The sequence below is a fragment of the Barbus barbus genome, assembly GCF_936440315.1.
Source record: "Barbus barbus genome assembly, chromosome: 33".
Lineage (NCBI taxonomy): Eukaryota > Metazoa > Chordata > Actinopteri > Cypriniformes > Cyprinidae > Barbus > Barbus barbus.
In genome coordinates, this window is record NC_136761.1 from 27580937 (window position 1) to 27599131 (window position 18195).

Below are 18195 nucleotides of genomic sequence, written 5' to 3' on the forward strand. Positions count from 1 at the left end.
GTGTTTTTGAGTTTGTAGCTCGTTTACTCGCTCTCCGATACACTAGATAGCGCGCTTCCTCCGGTAAACCCCACGGCCTTCGGCTGCAGAAGAACACACTTCCCAGAGTGCATGACAGATATATGCAGATTCTGCTCTGGAGTGACTGTAATAACAGCTGTTATTGCATCTGAAGAGTGTCCGCTGAGGAGAGCAGTATGTCGGTGTATTTTGAGGAGAGGAGCGGCGTGATCCCGTGTCAAACAGCCTGGGGCTCGTGGTCTCAGAGCATGGAGGAGGTGTTCATCGAAGTGCATGTTCCTCCTGGAACCTCAGCCAAAGAGATCAAGTGTAACATCAGCAGCAGACAGATCGAGCTGTGCGTCAAACACCAGCAGATCTTCAAGGTACAGTGTTATCCAGACAGGATTGGCTGTTCAGATTCAGCGCACAAATGCTTGTGTTGTTCATATTACTTTTTGGCATAAAACTGTATTAAGGGAACCTTGACAATATACTAAGTGCCCATAATTGACATTTTAAAAGGTCTTTTAACATGAATGAATATATGCTTTTCAAATTTTGTGTTTTCTGAAATGTTAATAAAAACTGAACTGAGCAGAAATATCAACTTCTACTAACCATATAGGCTATTAACCAAACTTTGCACATAGTTTTTTTATTCTTTTATTACACATTTTATGTAAACCTTGGCTAAAAAACCTCATTCATATAGTTGTCTACTTGTCAAAAGTTTGAAAACATTCATTTTTACCCCATAAGTCTCTTATGCTCACCAAGGCTTATTATTATTAACATTTTGTTCAATGTTGATAATAAACAGCATATTGTAATGATTTCTGAAGACTGGAGAAATGATGCTGAAAATACAGCTTTGATCACAGAAATACATTACACTTTAACAGATATTAACTTAAAAATAGTTATTTTAAGCTGTAATAATATTTTAATCAAATAAATGCAGCCTTGGGGAGCAGAAGAGATTTAACTTGAGTAAAAATCATAATGTTTCCAAACGTTTGAGAAGTGTACTGTAAGTGTATTATAAATATTTTATGTGATTTATGATATTTGGGTATAATATATATTATAAAATCTTAATATTGTAAGAATGAGCTGAATAGGAGTATCTCTTATTTTATAGGAATATTGTAAATGTAACTCAAACAGGACAAAATGTATCGCTTTAAAGAGGATATTAACGTTGCCATGGAAATCCTATATAGTGTGTTTATATAGTTTTAGTTATTTTATGGAAGAAGAGTTCTGTCACTATTGAAGTTCAATTGCAAATTAAAAAAGTGTATAAATAATTCAAAATAAAAGTCTTAAGCTGAATATTGATGTCAGATATTTCACAAGCAGGTAGAGGAGGTTGTGGCCAAGCGCTTTCTCCTTTCACTTGAAATGAAATGGCTCTGTCCCAATAGGACTACATTAGCTGTAAAACCTGATTAGGAGTGCTTCTACTAACCCGTTACTCTGAAGGAGCGTTTTGTTGTAAGGTGATATTTCTGTCATATAAACAGAACCGGGATGAGTGGCGTTAGTCACTTCTCAATGTTAACTTGAGTTTATTGTGATCTCACAGGGGAAGCTGTTTGGATCCACAGTCAGCGATGAAGCCACGTGGACGTTAGGTGAGACTGAAACAAGTTCATTAAGTTAATCTTTCCTCAGCTTTACAAATAAGTCTCTGATGTTGTGCTGTTCAGAGGACAGAAAGCTGATCCGGATCGTCCTGATGAAGTCGAACCGGGAGGCTGGGAACTGCTGGCAGTCTCTGCTGGAGGGCGAGTTCACGGCGGATCCGTGGGTTCAGGATCAGATGCAGAGGAAGCTGACGCTCGAGAGGTTTCAGAGAGAGGTGCATTAAACCCTGATGCACCCGAAGGCCTTGAGTTGCATGAAATTATTAACTCGCATTCAAAAGTGTGGAAGTTAGTCTTGTGTTTACAAAGGCTGTATTTGTTTATTAAAAATACATTATATTGTGAAGTAGTATTACAATTTTAAATAGCTGTTTTCTGTGTGAATATATGAAGAGTTCATTTGCAAAAATAGATAACTTCTTTTTTTTTTTAAATGTTCAAAAATCTTGAAAAAAAACAACCTTACTGAGCCCCAACAGTGTATATCCATTATATAATCATGGCCAAAATTCATATGTATAAAAAATGTATATACATATACCAGTGCTGTCAAATGATGAAGTAATAATATTAAGATTTTCTTTACATTGTGTGCTATGTATATATATATATATAAAAATACACAAAAATGTTAAGTTTATATATTATTTGAACAAATATAGACATGCAAATATTTTCAAAATATTTACTGCATATGTGTATTTATATACACACAAATATTCACAGAACACGTTACGTAAACAAAACTTTTTTGTATGCAATTAATCGTTTGATAGCACAAATATATATGGAAAAACAAAAAAAATGCTATTAGTCACATTTAATTTTAATTATTTTTTTTTTGATTCAAACAGAACCCTGGATTTGACTTCAGCGGAGCAGAGATCTCTGGGAACTTTCACGGCGGTGGACCGGATTTCTCCAGCTTGCAAAAATAAGGACTACTTTCATTCCTGTACTTGAAGTCTTACTAAATTGCAGCAGTTTTTTTCCCTGGAGAATATATTGCGTTTCGTCCTCTGGAGACTGAGTTTCTGATATAGGAAGCGTATCTCCGAGAGTCTGGCTATTGCTGTAAAGCCAGAATATATCACAAGCAGCCTTCGAGTAGAGTCGTGAATCTTCATGGTGGGTTTCATTCACAAATGCCAAGTTTTGCTCCGCTTATCCTTTCAATAAGTCATGTAATTCAAGCACTTATATTAAATGCCTCAAACACCACAAGCGTTTTACATTCCAATAAGCTTTTATTGAAAGGTTCAACTACAAAACTTTGCAGAACGCTGCTCTCAACTTCCAGATTACATCCAAAACAGAGGGAGTCTCAAATTAAACTCAATCTGTTTTATTTGTTCCACTCACATTTGTGTTAGAGCTTGATTTATACCAGGTATAAAACAAATGCTCAGTTACAGAAGACTATAGTAGTAACCAAATGTAAATTGAGCTTCAGCCTGGTCAGTTAGTAATTTGTCTTATTAGAGCCATATTAAATCAAGTTAAAACCTGCATTTCCATAGCCATCAAGCAGAACGGCATAAAGAAAAGAAAACAAAAAAAATCTTGTTTCATCACCTTGGGTAGGAGTGTGCATTACGACAGCTGACAACCTAGGGTGGGAGTTAAGGGTTTTGGGCCTGATCTCTTGGTTCTGTTGTTGTCTTGAATCTCAAAACCCTTCTCCCTCCTCTTCCACACGGTGGACTGAGGACCTAGGCGGTTCTATACTTCATTGCTTCAAACAACCAGCGCGTTTCGCGCCGATTCAAGTGAACATACTACACGTGCAAGCCTTACCGGCAAGAGCCAACTTGCTCAAACTCACCCTTGACAAGCAATCAAGAGCGAGTGAAATAAATACAATCATGGCAGGTGTCAAAGAGAAAGACTGAGGAAAGGAAATTAAATTAGTGTTGGGTGCCCATAACACAGATTAGAAGTATTAGAGCATTCACACGACTGAACGGAGCAGGTTTTAGTCATGGGCGCTCAACACTAATGGTCTTAACAAGCGTATTCAGGAATCGTGGGTAGATGGGCGATCTTGTAGTAGCTGTGCTTCAGCTGTCTGGCGGTTCGACCTGAAATCATCCATCGCAGTCTCTGGCCGTTTGGCTTCAGGCACTTGGTGGTGGCATACTCTGCCAGGCATTTAGCCACAAGCTCCCTCACGCAAACCAGGTCTCCAGCTTTAACCTGAAACACAGAGTCAGCCACAAAACACCAATCAACACTGAAAAGAAAAACGCAAACATTGATGATTTTCTTCATTATTTTTGTCTTGTTTTCTAGTATACATCTACAAATTCTTCAATCAGGATGCATTTACTTGACAAGTAAAATTAAGATTTTTCTTACCCTCCTACCCTTTTCTTTCTAACAAGACATAATTTCTGAATTCAAAGGCTAAACAAGATTTCTTACCCCATTGGCAGATATTTTTGCTCGTTTTAAACAAACTAACAAAATTGAGGATATTTTCTGAAAACAAGACATCTTTTTACAATTGACTTGTCCGGTAAATGCAGCGCAGCCCGAAAAGTAGTTTTAAATGTCAGCAAGAAATTTAAATTAAATTGTTAATGCATGTTATTGCTCTTACTCAATGGTTCATTATGGTTTTGTTTAAGTTGTCATGCTTAATCAAAATATTATAACGGGATGTTCCAGTAAAACAAAAGATTGCAGATTTATTAGGGCACTATGAAATTTGGTTTGATCTTTTTCCCCCCAAATTCAATTTTAATTTTTTGTTTTCCTTCAATTTTAATTTTGTCTGATTTTAGTGGTTAAATACACTCACCTAAAGGATTATTAGGAACACCATACTAATACTGTGTTTGACCCCCTTTCGCCTTCAGAACTGCCTTAATTCTACGTGGCATTGATTCAACAAGGTGCTGAAAGCATTCTTTAGAAATGTTGGCCCATATTGATAGGATAGCATCTTGCAGTTGATGGAGATTTGTGGGATGCACATCCAGGGCACGAAGCTCCCGTTCCACCACATCCCAAAGATGCTCTATTGGGTTGAGATCTGGTGACTGTGGGGGCCATTTTAGTACAGTGAACTCATTGTCATGTTCAAGAAACCAATTTGAAATGATTCGAGCTTTGTGACATGGTGCATTATCCTGCTGGAAGTAGCCATCAGAGGATGGGTACATGGTGGTCATAAAGGGATGGACATGGTCAGAAACAATGCTCAGGTAGGCCGTGGCATTTAAACGATGCCCAATTGGCACTAAGGGGCCTAAAGTGTATCCCCCACACCATTACACCACCACCACCAGCCTGCACAGTGGTAAAAAGGCATGATGGATCCATGTTCTCATTCGGTTTCATTTGAGCGTGACGCCCACATCAACATCCAATCAGTAACTTGCCCTTCAGTTTCACTTTTTAATCATCCATTATACTTGGATGTACATTACACTACAGAAGAAAAGATGTTACTGCTTCAGTTTCATTGCAACTTCACCAGTTTCATATTATTTGATGCACAGTTTCATAGATGAGTAACTGGTTCATCTCTTTTCAGCACCAGCTGTTTGTAGAAATCTTGCAGGAGACTTACAATCAAACTCTTCTGTAGAGCATCCAGAGCTTCTCTGAGAGCAGGAACCGGCTCACACTCGTGTTGATCTTCAGTCTCCAGAGCCAGAAGTGCCAAAGCCAGCAGCGACGGCTGTAGAGACAGAATTACTCCAGAGTCAAGCGCACGTTTCCAAATGGAAAAATTGCAGAAGGCTCTGAACAGCTTACCTTGATTTTAGTGAAAGTAAAGGAGCAATGGCAAGCCTTCAACTGAGCCTCCAGCCTCTCAATGTTCAGAATCCGCTTACTGAAAACAAACAGAACTCATTTCAATGCAAGCCTATTACACGGTTTAAACCCGGTTATTGTTGTAGAGCTTGGTCGAAAACAAGAACACATACACAGGTCTATTAACAGGACTACAACAATCCAGAAGAAATAATACTTTCACTATCTGTGGCCATAAAGTTAATTAACGACCAGCACCACGCTCAAGCATCCTGCTCTGCTGTCCTTAACGCCTCACGAGACCCCTAAAACAAAGATGCATATGTGTGGGAAAATCTGGAATGGATTTAAAACAGGACGGTTGTTTCTGATCACTTAAGCATAATTCAACCAGAAACAGGACAAGACCTTGTCATTTGGAGAGACTCCGGCACGAACCCTCCCTGATTTCCTGACCATTAACGCAGTAATTCAGTGATGTTATCACCTAGGAGAGACTGTTTTTACGACACGTCCGAGCGAAGATCATCTCCAGATGCGATTCCAACACTCGTCACACCCGGACAACCCCTCTCTCGCTCTCATTTGAACAATCATTTTCTTCTCTCTAACAGACAAAGAGACGCAATGTTTTGTTCAAGTATTTCAAAAGGACAAATTATAATTGTTCTGAAGCAATATACTCAGTATATATTAAGGTTGTATTTCATGTCATGTATAAGCTTGCTGTGTGTTATTGGAATCTATGGTGCTGTTGTAATCTTTTGAGGTATAATTTTCCTGATCACTATTGTTAAGTTTCACATGCTTGGTGTGATTATTTAGAATTAAGGATGGTTTCATCTATGGCTTAGTACTCAACTGAAAGCAAGGAAAGTAAAACAATATTTCCTAAATCTGCTGGAAACTGGTTGTATTTCTCTTTTAAGGGTAAAGATACTAAAGTTTCATGCGTGTAAGTCCCTCAGGCTGATGTCAGAGCATTCTTGAAAACGAGCGTTAGAGCCTAGAACTCTCTTCAGATCCAAATAATTCATTGCCTGCAACTTGTGTGTGTGTGTGTGTGTGTTTACGTATTCTGTTGTGTGTTGTTTAGCTTAGTATTGTGTTAGAGTAGTGGAATAAACTTTGATTCTATTAAGAAATGTCATGTCTGTTGCGATGTGATTTTTCAAGTCAAACTATTTGCCAAAGATCGCGTTACCTTCAATTTTAATAAAGTACTATTTGGTTTGTTTTATCGTTGGCCGCAAATAAGAAACTAAATTAAGAGATAACGTGCTGATTTTAATGCTTGCTGGACAAGTCGTTAATGAGGTATCGTTAACAAGGTAGAAGTTGGACGTTTTGATTAATATTGATTAATCATGTAAATATCAATAGCGAATCTTAAGAAGAGATTCCCTAAAAGCTAAATTAAAATAAGGGCTAATCCTTTACATGGTCATTTTCAAGGAATGTTGTGGTTTTAAATCCTTTAATAAGGATGCATTACATGGATTCAAAACAAGGTTTCCATTACAAATAAACACTGTTCTTTTGAACTTTCTATTCATCTGTGAATCCTGACAAATAAAATGCAGTTTCCACAAAAATATTTGGCAGCACAACTGTTTTCAACACTGATAATAACAGGGCTCCTACACATTTTCCATTTTAATATGCCATACTTTTCCAGACCTCTCAGTAGATTCACACAATATTTAACAACTGGTCCACAGAGCATTATTTTCAGCTTATAGTTCAGTCATCTGTAAATATATTTTTTTCATTGAGTTTCTCATGTCAACATAGAGAGTCCCTAAAATAAAGAGCCCTTCGGTCTGTTTAACGCATGCTCTGTAGAGACCCCACAGTGCTTTGAATTGTAATAACTTCACAATTTTACTGTTTTTGATCAAATAAATGCAGCTTTAACATCTCACAAGCTCCAGCTCACCTTTCTGCGTCCAGCTGCTGTTGAATCTGAGAGTGAAAGAATCTGAGGAAGTGAAGGGCGGTTGGAGACTTGACCTTCCAGTAGAGCTTCTCCAGAATGATCTTCTCCATCCTCATCATGTCGTGGACCGTAAAGCGGTTCTGGCTGATCCGGAGGAGGTCGCTGGCCAAAGGAACGCTCTTCTCCTCTTCGGAGGTCTTCACAGCGATGTAGAAGCAGCAGAGACCCACACAGGCCAGATGCTTGGGCTGAATCTGAAGACCACACAGAAAGCATCTGATTCAGACGGAGAAGTAGGGCTGGATGATTCATCGGAAAACAGAAACCGAAATTCATAACCTCTAACCGATATAATTTCCCCATGTCTGTTATTTCAGTTTTTTAATCCCATTAACACTCTCCCCTTAAAAACATACTGCGCCGACGCTATATAGACGTGCATTTCTCTATCAGCCGTGTTCTGTTTGCATTCATTACTTAAAACACTTGATTACACAGATGCAAGTCATTATTTTCTACTTTTCACACTGCATTAATTTAAAATATTAAATTTACTATTTTTTTTTTTTCATTCACTTTTTGATGCCAGCATCAAGCCGGTCTTCATGGCGATCTCTAAATTATTAATTTACAAGAGACGCAAGTTTTCTACTTTTCGCATGATAATTTAAAATATATTTTGTTTGTAAGTGATGCTGTTTATTCTCTACTTTTGACAATATTCATTTATTTTGTTGGCAAAAAATTAGTTATTTTAGGAAACTTGCTTTTTACAATAAAACAGTAAAATAATATAAAAGACATTCATTTCAAGCAAGCTTTGATTTCAATTGTTCGAAATATTAAACAAATCATAAATATCTTTGTGATTTTAGAATAATTGAAGGAAACTAAGAAATGCACTCATATTAAAAAAAAAAAAAAGTAATTGAGGTGATGATTTTAGGTCGAATCGCCCAGCCCTGCTGAGAAGATCAAGTACTGAGATTAGGCTCATTACAGAAATAAACTTAAGGGTTAAATCTGTCCAGAAGCACACTCGCCTTCATCACAGCCAGGAAACGATCCAGAAGAGTCACAGCGAGGGAGAACGTCTCCGAGCTGAAGCCAAAGAACCGTGTCAAGGAGAGAAAGTCTCGGACTTGAAAGTCTCTCAACTTGACGGTCATCCTCAGGCCGTTCTCCTGAGCGGTCTCGATGACTCGCAGGCCACAGAGTTTGGGCTGAGACCTGGCTTCTTGGTCCAGAAGAGCTTTGAGCTGGACGGCGAAGGGCAAAGCCCCTGCTCCGGTCACCTGATCAATCATCTAAAATAAGAACAACAGCATATAAATATTGAGCTAAAGCAGTATTAAAGACAGACGGTCTACATTGTGGATAATTATTTCAGCCGTGTGCAAGTGTACCATTCTGTTGAAAGCTTTTATGCATTTTGCAAATATGACCCTGGAGCACAAAACCGGCCATAAGGGTCCATCATGTAGCCTAATCAGAATACACTTCGTTTTTTCTCCTCCAACTTCAAAATCGTCTGACATTGTTTTATGGGTTTTTTTTTATAAATTGACTTTATTTGCACGTTTGCCTTGTAAACACTGGGTCTGTACTTCCTCCTTCGTCATGCGTGCGTGACTACATGAGGTCGAGCTAGTGCAACACGAGCATTTGTAGGATTTGTCCTGGAAGTCGTGTTATTCCCACAGTTTTTCACCACATAAAACAACTTGAATAATAATGATTAGGAATAAATCTATTTTTCTCTCTTTGTGGTTTAGCAGGAATATAATTGGAATTCTTTTGATTTGATAAATCTGGTAACTTCTTGTCTTATAATCAGTTTGTCCGTTTATAATTTCCCATTACGGTTTAATGAATATAATGCAGTGCTAAAAGCAGCGGCTTCCAGTCTAACTCAACTTATAAAACACCATTTAAGTTTTAGTAAATGCGACACCAAAGAACCTGATTTGTCCTTGTATGGAATTAGCATTTTCAAAAAAAAAAAAAAAAAAAAAAAAGTTCCTAAAAGCAAATTTGGAGAGAAGCCTGGACGTTACCGCACAAGTACTGCATTCCCAATAAAATAAAAGATCATTTCAAGACCCTTCATAAGATATATCCTGTAATATATCCTCCTTAGGCAGAATATATGGATGTTAAGAGTTCATGCTCATTTTGTGGGATTGGGGATGAAACACAGATTCATTTATTTTTCAGTGTAAAGACTCAACTTTTGGAATAATTTGTATTTTTTTTAGGTAATCACCTTGATTCTTCCAGCTGCTTTCAGTTAAAAGATATAATTTGTTACTATAAAAGGTAAAACTAGCATTTCAGTGAATTACAAGTTAATTTTTTTTAATGTTTTTATTCAAACACAAATTCCCTAAATTGCAACCTCGATGCTTTCCTTAAATCTCTTAAGTTCATTAAAAACAAGTGATGGATTTTTGAGATATTCTATTTTTGAAGGTTTTTTCCCCTTTTCTCTGTATGTGCTTATGTTATTATTATTTATAGTTATTAGTTATTTGTCTGCATGCATTTATTTCGGTATGTGAGACTTTACATGGAGTGATGTTTGGTTATTCCCTAGTTTTGTTGTTTTTTTCTTCTGTCCTACACATCTGTTTGCATAATAATAAATAAATAAAATGTTGAGCATTTGTAGAATGAGAAATACCACATACACAAACAGAAATGGGCTAATAATAAACCTAACATTACATTAATTAAAACTGAACTTAAGCATTACATTGAGGCTTTAAAAGATATTAAAAAAAAAAGCAAAAAGGATGTATAGAATTTAATCATTTTATTAATGGATATTTCTTGTGTAGTACTTTTTTCCCTGTTTGTTCCTTTGATGCCATTATAAAATGTAAAAAAATAGTTTTTTTTTACACGTAAATAGTTTAATCCAAACAAAACTGCTCATGTTTACACGTTTCTAGTTATTTCTGCGTAACGTGGTCGCGTACAGCAGCAGAAGTGCGTGCGCGTGCACGAGACGCTGCTCATGTCCAGGCATGTCCACTAACTAGTGCGCTAGCTATATTTTAGTCCCGTTAAAGCTATTAACCAGTTTGCTTTGTGTCAGTCGTCTCTAAATAACATTTAAATCCATATGTCTACCATTTTACACTTTAAATTCAATTTCCAAGCCATTTATTTTACGTTTAGCGTACGAACGTAAGAGTCTTGTGTTGTTTGAGGAACATATGTAACTGTTAGGCCTGATCGACGACCAGCTCTAAAGAAACACCTAGAACCTGAAAAACCACACCGCAACGGAATAAATAAATAGCACTTATACGTATAAAATCTGAAATATCGCTTATAATTCAATAAACTTCTTACCTTTTGTAGTTTTGACGATCTGGATTAAATACTAAAAAAAATATGAATATGCGAGTTTATGAAATAAGATGCAAAATAAAGTTATTAAAAAAGAAGAAAGTTTAAAGCAATATAACTTCAGCGCGCTGCACACCCCAACCCTTGGCGTCAGGCAATGAGACGCAGACCTCGTCATGCTTTATACTCTCAGAAAGCCCGTATCCAAACATAGCATCACCTTATTGGGCAGTGCTCACATCTTTCTAAATGCCTATTGGTCGAGCTTTGGCTGTGGGCTTTGGCCACGCCCCACTGTCCAGATAGAGGCGGGGTTAGAGTGCAGTGTGTCTCATATTCAGTGCGCTCCCTTCATACAGGCCTAAAAGCACAAAAAGAAGAAAATAGAAATAGAAATAAATACAAAATACATTTAAAAAGTATTACAACAATTAAATCACCACTATAACTGCGTTGCAACATTTAAATGTTACATATTATATTGTATTATATTATATTGTATTATATTATTAAACATTTAACCAACTAATACAACAACACTGAAAAAAAGTTTTTAATTTTTTTATTAAGGCTTTTATCACAGGTTCACTGACAAAATACTACATTTGTTAAGGTAATTTATTTGAGCTACAATTAAATAAATAACTTTCAACTAAATTTGTTTATTTAAATGTATCTAAAATAAATTAAATTAGATTTGCAACCACTTACCTTAACAAATGTAGTATTTTTTTTCAGTGAACCTGTGATAAAAGCCTATTTATTAAATAATAATAATAATAATACAACTTGAAAACAATAGTATTAGTTAACCTTGTACACATACATACATAAATACTTATATAATAAGTGAAGAAATAAACATTCAGGTAATGAAGAAAGACTGAATTATGTTGCTTTGACACTAAATCTGAATCAAGTCATGTTAAATTGTAACAAGTGAGAATTAATGAAGCCACAAAGGAAAAATAACAATATAATATAATATAATATAAAGTGAAAGAAAGAGCTAATGCCTGTTTATCTATCTATTCATCTATGTATCTATATAATAATATAATATAATAATAATAACTCATTTAAAAACAATACTGTGACTCTTTCTAATCCTATTGTGCGTGTCAAGCATTCCTAGAAGGATCCAGGGGCTTCAGGACAAAAACAACAAAACATATGAATATAATAAATATGCATTGTGACTCTCATGGTCAAGAAAACAGTCATATAAAGAAATAGATAATAAAAGAAACACAAGTTGTTTATGTATGAGGACACTTTTCCAAATTCACAGACGACACATTCTGTAAAGATAAGCGAGATGAATATATATATATATATATATATATGATTATGAGATGTCTGCAAAAATCATAATGAAAAACTAATGTCTGTTTTGATATTATAAACATTTGCTATTTTTGATTGCTTACTGTTTCAGTTCCAACAGATGGCGCCAAACATATTACTGGCCTATACACCTTCACTGCAAAAACATCACACCAAACCCAAATACCTCCACATGTTCTGTGCAAAGAGCATTTATATGCATCATACAAGCATGCCGAGATCTTTTTAGCATTTCTTATAAGCATGGAGCTTCCCCTAACTCTCCTCACAGCTATTAGAAGACATGCCTTACAGACAGCGCTCAGTTTATGGGTCCAGAGAGACCCCCAGAGCCAAGGGTTATAGACCTGCCTTTATCACAAGCTCCCCCCGGGATCCTTTTAACCCAGTGCCTAGTTACAAAACTGAGCTCCAGTGAGGACGAGGGGGTTATTTTCATTGTGTGAGATGTGGAAATATGTCTGGCTTTCCTCAGTTAATGGGCTGTGCAGGAAAACAGCATGGAGGACGTTTTGCTCGATTGTACACTACCAGACACAACGTTTGGGATCAGTAAGGTTTTTAATGTGTTTTAAAGACGTCTCTTTTGCTCGCCAAGCGTGCATTTATTTGATCCAAAATACAGCAAAAGCAGTCAAATTTTGAAATATTTTTACTATTTAAAATAGCTGTCTTCTTTGTGAATATGTGTTAAAATATAATTTATTCCTGTGATCAAAGCTGTATTTTCAGCATCATCATGATCTTCAGAAATCATTCTAATATACTGATTTGCTGTTTAAGAAACATTTCTGATTATTATCGATGTTGAAAACAGTTGAGTATTTTTTTTTTTTTTTAGGTCAGCATTTATCTGAAATAAAAAGCTTTTGTAACATTATACACTATACCACTCAAAAGCTTGGAGTCAGTATATATATTTTTTAATACTTTTATTTAGCAAGGATGATTTAAATTGATCAAAAGTAATGATAAAGACATTTATAATGTTTCAAAAGATTTCGATTTCAGATATACGCTGTTCTTCTGAACTTTCTATTCATCAATGAAACCTGTAAAATTCCACTCAGCTGTTTTAAACATATTAATAATAATAATGAATGTTTTTTGAGCAGCCAATCGGAATATTACAATGATTTCTGAAGGATCATGTGACTGGAGTAAGGATGCTAAAAATTCAGCTTTTAAATCATAGGAATAAATTACATTTTAAAATATATTCAAATACAAAGCAGTTATTTTAAATAGTAAAAATATTCTAAACATTTTTGCTGTATTTTGGATCAAATAAATGCAGGCTTGGTGAGCAGAAGAAACATTAAAAATCGTACTGCTCAAAAACGTTTGGCAGGTAGTGTATAAATGCATTTCCTCACATGTGTCCATGCATAAACTGCCAGGTCTGAGATGTTAAAGAGGCATAGCTGCTAATTAAGGATCGTACTGTATGCTGCACATATGTCAGTTTGCCAAACGGATGCAGGGCTGATTTGAGAATGCTTAATGATTTCCTCCTGATTGAATATTCAGATATTTAAATAATCCTCTATTATAAGATGGGGCACTTTAAGCCCCCTGTTGCCTTGTTTGGGAGGCAAAGCAAACGTGCTCACAGTCACAGCTTGAACAGGAGACCATACACGAATCCTGCTGTTTGGAGCACATGGCTCATTATTGAGATTCATCTGTAGCCCTCTTTTCGCTGGAAATCTTGGCAAACTGACTTTAGGACTCCAGGCCATGACTGAACTGAAAATGCTTGACATAAACACGGCTGATTTGATGGCACCTGACAGCGCGCACAGTGAGGGAAGCTGAGCAGGTAAACAGTCGCCTCGTTTTAAGCACAATATAGAACATATACAATACCAAATTATCTTCCACTTACACATTCAGTGAAACAGAAAGAAGAATGAATGAAAAGTTCTGTAACTGATAAACATTTTTTCAGCTGCTTCCACACAAAATCTTTCCTTGTCACTGAACGCTGTCACTCAAACAGCAGAAGCACACACCAAATCTACAAAACCAGTGTGTGTGTGTGTGTGTGTGTGTGTGTGTGTGTGTGTGTGTGTGTGCACCTGGTATTCATCACGTCCTGGGGACCAAATGTCCCCACAAGGATAGTAATACCAGTAAATCTTAATCTTGTGGGGACATTTTTTGGTCCCCATGAGGAAACAAGCTTATAAATCATACAGCATAAAGTTTTTTGAAAATCTAAAAATGCAGCATGTTTCCTGTGAGGGCTAAGTTTAGGTGTAGGGTTGGTGTAGGGCAATAGCACATACAGATTGTACAGTATAAAAACCATTACGCCTATGGGATGTCCCCATAAAACATGGAAACCCAACATGTGTGTGTGTGTATGTGTGTGTGTGTGTGCGTGTGTGTGTGTGTGTGTGCGTGTGTGTATGTGTGTGTGTGTAAACTTATAGACACCAAACATTTGAGCAAAACTGCACATTCAAGTTTTTCTTTTATTTTTATTATTTTGGTTAAATAAAATAAAATAGAAGCATTGCTATTGAAAATCTATAGAAAACTACAATTCAAAGCAATTCAAGGTATTTTACATAAATATCTATGGATAAAAATACCCCTTCACTGTTTCAATTTGTTAACTTTACTTGAAAAAATCTTGCAAACTTATTGCCTCAGAAAAAAATCTAGTTTAGGTTGCTCAATATATTCAACTTTACCCAGAAGCCAATTTATAACAACTGGAATATGCCAAGTATAAATAGATTAGAAACAGGCAATAAGTTTGCAACATATTTTGAAGTTAACAAATTGTAATTTACAATGTAATAACCCAATTGGCAAACAAATCAGATCTGACATTTTTATAATCATATATGAATATATTGCACATATAGAAAAAAAAAACCTTTATGCATCATACATATCCCCATTTCTGTCTGCTGCATTGAGTCTCAAGGAGACATATGTGACCCTGCAGCACAAAAGCAGTCTTAAGTCTCTGGGGTATATTTGTAGCAATAGCCAAAAATACATTGTATGGGTCAAAATTATACATTTTTCTTTTATACCAAAAATCATTAGGATATTAAGTAAAGATCATGTTTCATGAAGATATTTTGTAAAGTTCCTAATATATCAAAACTTAATTTCTGATTAGTAATATGCATTGCTAAGAACTTCATTTGAACAACTTTAAAGGAGATTTTCTCAATATTTAGATTTTTTTGCACTCTCAGATTCCAGATTTTCTAATAGTTGTATCTCAGCCAAATATTGTCCGATCCTAACAAACCATACATCAATGGAGAGCTTATTTATTCAGCTTTCATATGATGCATAAATCTCAATTTCCAAAAATGTACCCTCATGGTTTTGTGGTCCAGGGTCATATTTAGAATATGGCATCACACTGTGAAGGATTTCCAAATATTTTCCACAGTTGTTGTTACCATCCTGCAGCCGGGATTGAAGTCTAACAGCACCAAAAGAGTGCAAAAGTGTGACAGGCGTCCTGAGTGGAGTGTGACAGAGGCGGGCTCTGATCCACGCAGCAGGCAGTGCCAGACATTCGCCAAGTGCAGGTCTGCTGTGTCAGCCTCAATCTGTCTCTGTATCCTCGGCCGTGCCAACACACAGTCTGCCAAGATAATGCTGTCCTGGAGCGCACTTATCCAGGCCTTCTCTCCAGGCCTCGCAAGCAAACAGGAGCAGCCCACAAGAGCAAATAATGAGCCTCACCAAGATTCACATGTCAACAGAAGCAGAGAGAATAACACCCATTGACCAGTTTATTTTGTGGGAAAAGCCATCATATGGACTCTATGGTTATTGCTAACTTTAGCTACACTTACGTAAATATTCTGGATTTATTAACATTAGAAACATGCAGCAAATTGACGTTCATATCTGATGTAAAGTAGCTGGAAATTGCTGTGATTAAGCCACCATCAAGACCAGAACAGCCCTCTTCTTTAGCAATGCCAATTTGTTGCTATATTTTAAAACACTAATACATTTTTTTTCATGCCACATTCAAAGGAATAGTTCACCTAAACAATTTAAATTTGATAACATTTTTATTCATCTGATCAGATTTGGAGAAATGTAGCATTGCATCACATGCTCACCAGTGGATGTGAATGGGTGCCGTCAGAATGAGAGTAGATAAAAACATCACAATATTTCACTTCTAAGTTGCCTACTTTAGAACTGTTGCTTCCAGCTAAAATACAGTCTGTATTTGTTACAAATCTTACAAACACACAGCTTTTGTCTTCTCCAGATGTTAACTGATGGACTGGAGTGGTGTGGATTATTGTGATGTTTTTATCAGCTGTTTGGACTCTCATTCTGACGGCACCCATTCACTGCAGAGACACATTTCTACAAACCTGATGAAGAAACAAACTCATCTACATCTCAGATGGCCTGAGGGTGAGTAAACTTTCAGCATATTAATTTAAAGTGAGTGCACAATAAAATACACATTTCACAATCTATAACAATCATAAATACTGTATTTGATTTCTATTATTTATACATAATTGTTGGAAGGTTTCATATTAAGAGTTTCATAGTTTTTTTTTCAAACTCTGCTGTGCTCACACTGATGATCTTTTTCTCTTTTCTTTTTACACGATTATAGTACTTTATTCACAATTATTGTCAAGCTTTTTTCCAGTAACAGTAACAGTAATTTTAAATGAAAAGTGATCGCCTGTTTTGATTAAATCATCCTGTGTTGTAAGTAATGACCAGTTTTTACATCTTAATCTCAACACTGTGTGTATTTTTTATTTTTTTTTATTTGATTTGATGATTATATATTTTTTTTATGCAAGTAGTTTGCAGTTTTATAGACTATACTTGATACATTCCCTGTTTTGCATGATGTACTGGTAAAGATTTGCGTGGATTAAAACAATTCAAATACAGTCCTATTTGTTGTTGTTTGTGAAAAAAGAGAATGCAACATACCTGGGGGCTGTTCCATAAAAGACAGGTTCCAAAACCTGACTTGAAATAACCTAACAAATCAATCGGGACTAAAGCGGTTCCATAAACGACAATTCAAGTTCACGCAATCTGACTAATGCTATCCAGGTTCAGTGAGTCAGGATAATGTGACGTACACGCTTATTCTGAAGCAGCCCTTAATGTCGATCATGGATCAAATCGATCCACCGTAGCAAACAGCGAATATTTGTGCTGTTTAACGCATTTGACACATTGTGTTTTCCTCAGTGCATAACTGATACGTCACAGGTATATTTTTTACATCTGTAAATGTCAGAAAGCCATGCAAATATATCCATTTAGCTGTCAGGAGTGGGCGGGGCTTATGCGAGAGAACGAGCGCTGCGGCGCGCATGCGCGCTACACAGACAGAGCAGAATAGAATACTAGCGCAAGAATTCTGAATAAAATATACATTCTGCTAAAATATTTGTTGTTGGACATTAAATGTGACACATAGAATTTTACTACATATAAGTGTATTTTTATGATAGCAGCAACTGTTAATCACTAGCTCAAATGAGTTAAATGTGTGTTCCTCTTATCAGTTAAAATGTACTCTGATTTCTATTATAAATTTACATTTTTAATTCAGTGATTTTAACTTTTGATTGTGTTTTTATGCTTTAATGCTTTAAAGAGCCATTTTAGATTGTAATGTTTTAATGTTCTAATAACCATAAAAGGTACAGCTGTCATAAATTCAGAGAGAAAGGCTGCATGGCTAGAAACTGCTGATCAACTGCATGCACAAGTAGCAACTATGTTAAAATGTCATTCGCCTACATTTTGGGCACAATACATTAAATACAGTTGGTTGTAGCCTATTTTTTATTTATTGGATTATTTAAGGTGTATTTTCTGTATACTTTTATTTTTGGACCGATAATAAATTAAACTGACTGTATGTGAGAGAGTCAGTGGTAATATGGATGCGTTCCTATTGGTCAGAGTTAGAGGAGCTCAGCTTAGCCTGACAGTTAGCCTGCTCCGGACCAGGTTAGTTTGCCAGCATAAGTTGCCACAGTGACTGAGCTTGAGCTATGGTAATTTTGCTTTCAGAAACCAAATCAAGTGAAAATAAGTCAGAATTACTGAAATAAGCCTGGCTTATTTGGTAAACTTGTTTTATGG

At 36.1% G+C, this 18195-nt stretch overlaps 2 protein-coding genes across 2 annotated transcripts; one reads left to right on the plus strand and one right to left on the minus strand.

Moving 5' to 3' along the window:
* Positions 1-72: 72 nt before the first annotated feature.
* On the plus strand, positions 73-3191 carry LOC306853206 (nudC domain-containing protein 2-like). Its single transcript, XM_079390446.1, has 4 exons — positions 73-386; positions 1592-1640; positions 1716-1867; positions 2507-3191. Exons 1-4 carry the CDS (start codon positions 198-200, stop codon positions 2588-2590), a joined length of 474 nt encoding a protein of 157 aa, XP_079246572.1. The 5' UTR covers positions 73-197; the 3' UTR covers positions 2591-3191.
* On the minus strand, positions 1958-17270 carry LOC306853205 (cyclin-G1-like). Its single transcript, XM_079390445.1, has 7 exons — positions 17023-17270; positions 10717-11074; positions 8400-8663; positions 7357-7610; positions 5418-5496; positions 5230-5340; positions 1958-3848 (listed from the first exon to the last, which is right to left on the minus strand). Exons 3-7 carry the CDS (start codon positions 8661-8663, stop codon positions 3657-3659), a joined length of 900 nt encoding a protein of 299 aa, XP_079246571.1. The 5' UTR covers positions 10717-11074; positions 17023-17270; the 3' UTR covers positions 1958-3656.
* Positions 17271-18195: the final 925 nt, after the last annotated feature.

Bases quoted from the DNA above. Each gene is read 5' to 3' on its own strand.
- LOC306853206 (XM_079390446.1), top strand. From the start codon at position 198: ATGTCGGTGTATTTTGAGGAGAGGAGCGGCGTGATCCCGTGTCAAACA. The intron at 387-1,591 runs GTACAGTGTTAT...GTGATCTCACAG, and splicing joins AACACCAGCAGATCTTCAAG to GGGAAGCTGTTTGGATCCAC. The intron at 1,641-1,715 runs GTGAGACTGAAA...TGTGCTGTTCAG, and splicing joins TGAAGCCACGTGGACGTTAG to AGGACAGAAAGCTGATCCGG.
- LOC306853205 (XM_079390445.1), bottom strand. From the start codon at position 8,663: ATGATTGATCAGGTGACCGGAGCAGGGGCTTTGCCCTTCGCCGTCCAG. The intron at 7,611-8,399 runs GCGAGTGTGCTT...TGTGGTCTTCAG, and splicing joins GTTTCCTGGCTGTGATGAAG to ATTCAGCCCAAGCATCTGGC. The intron at 5,497-7,356 runs GTGAGCTGGAGC...GTTTGTTTTCAG, and splicing joins CAGCAGCTGGACGCAGAAAG to TAAGCGGATTCTGAACATTG.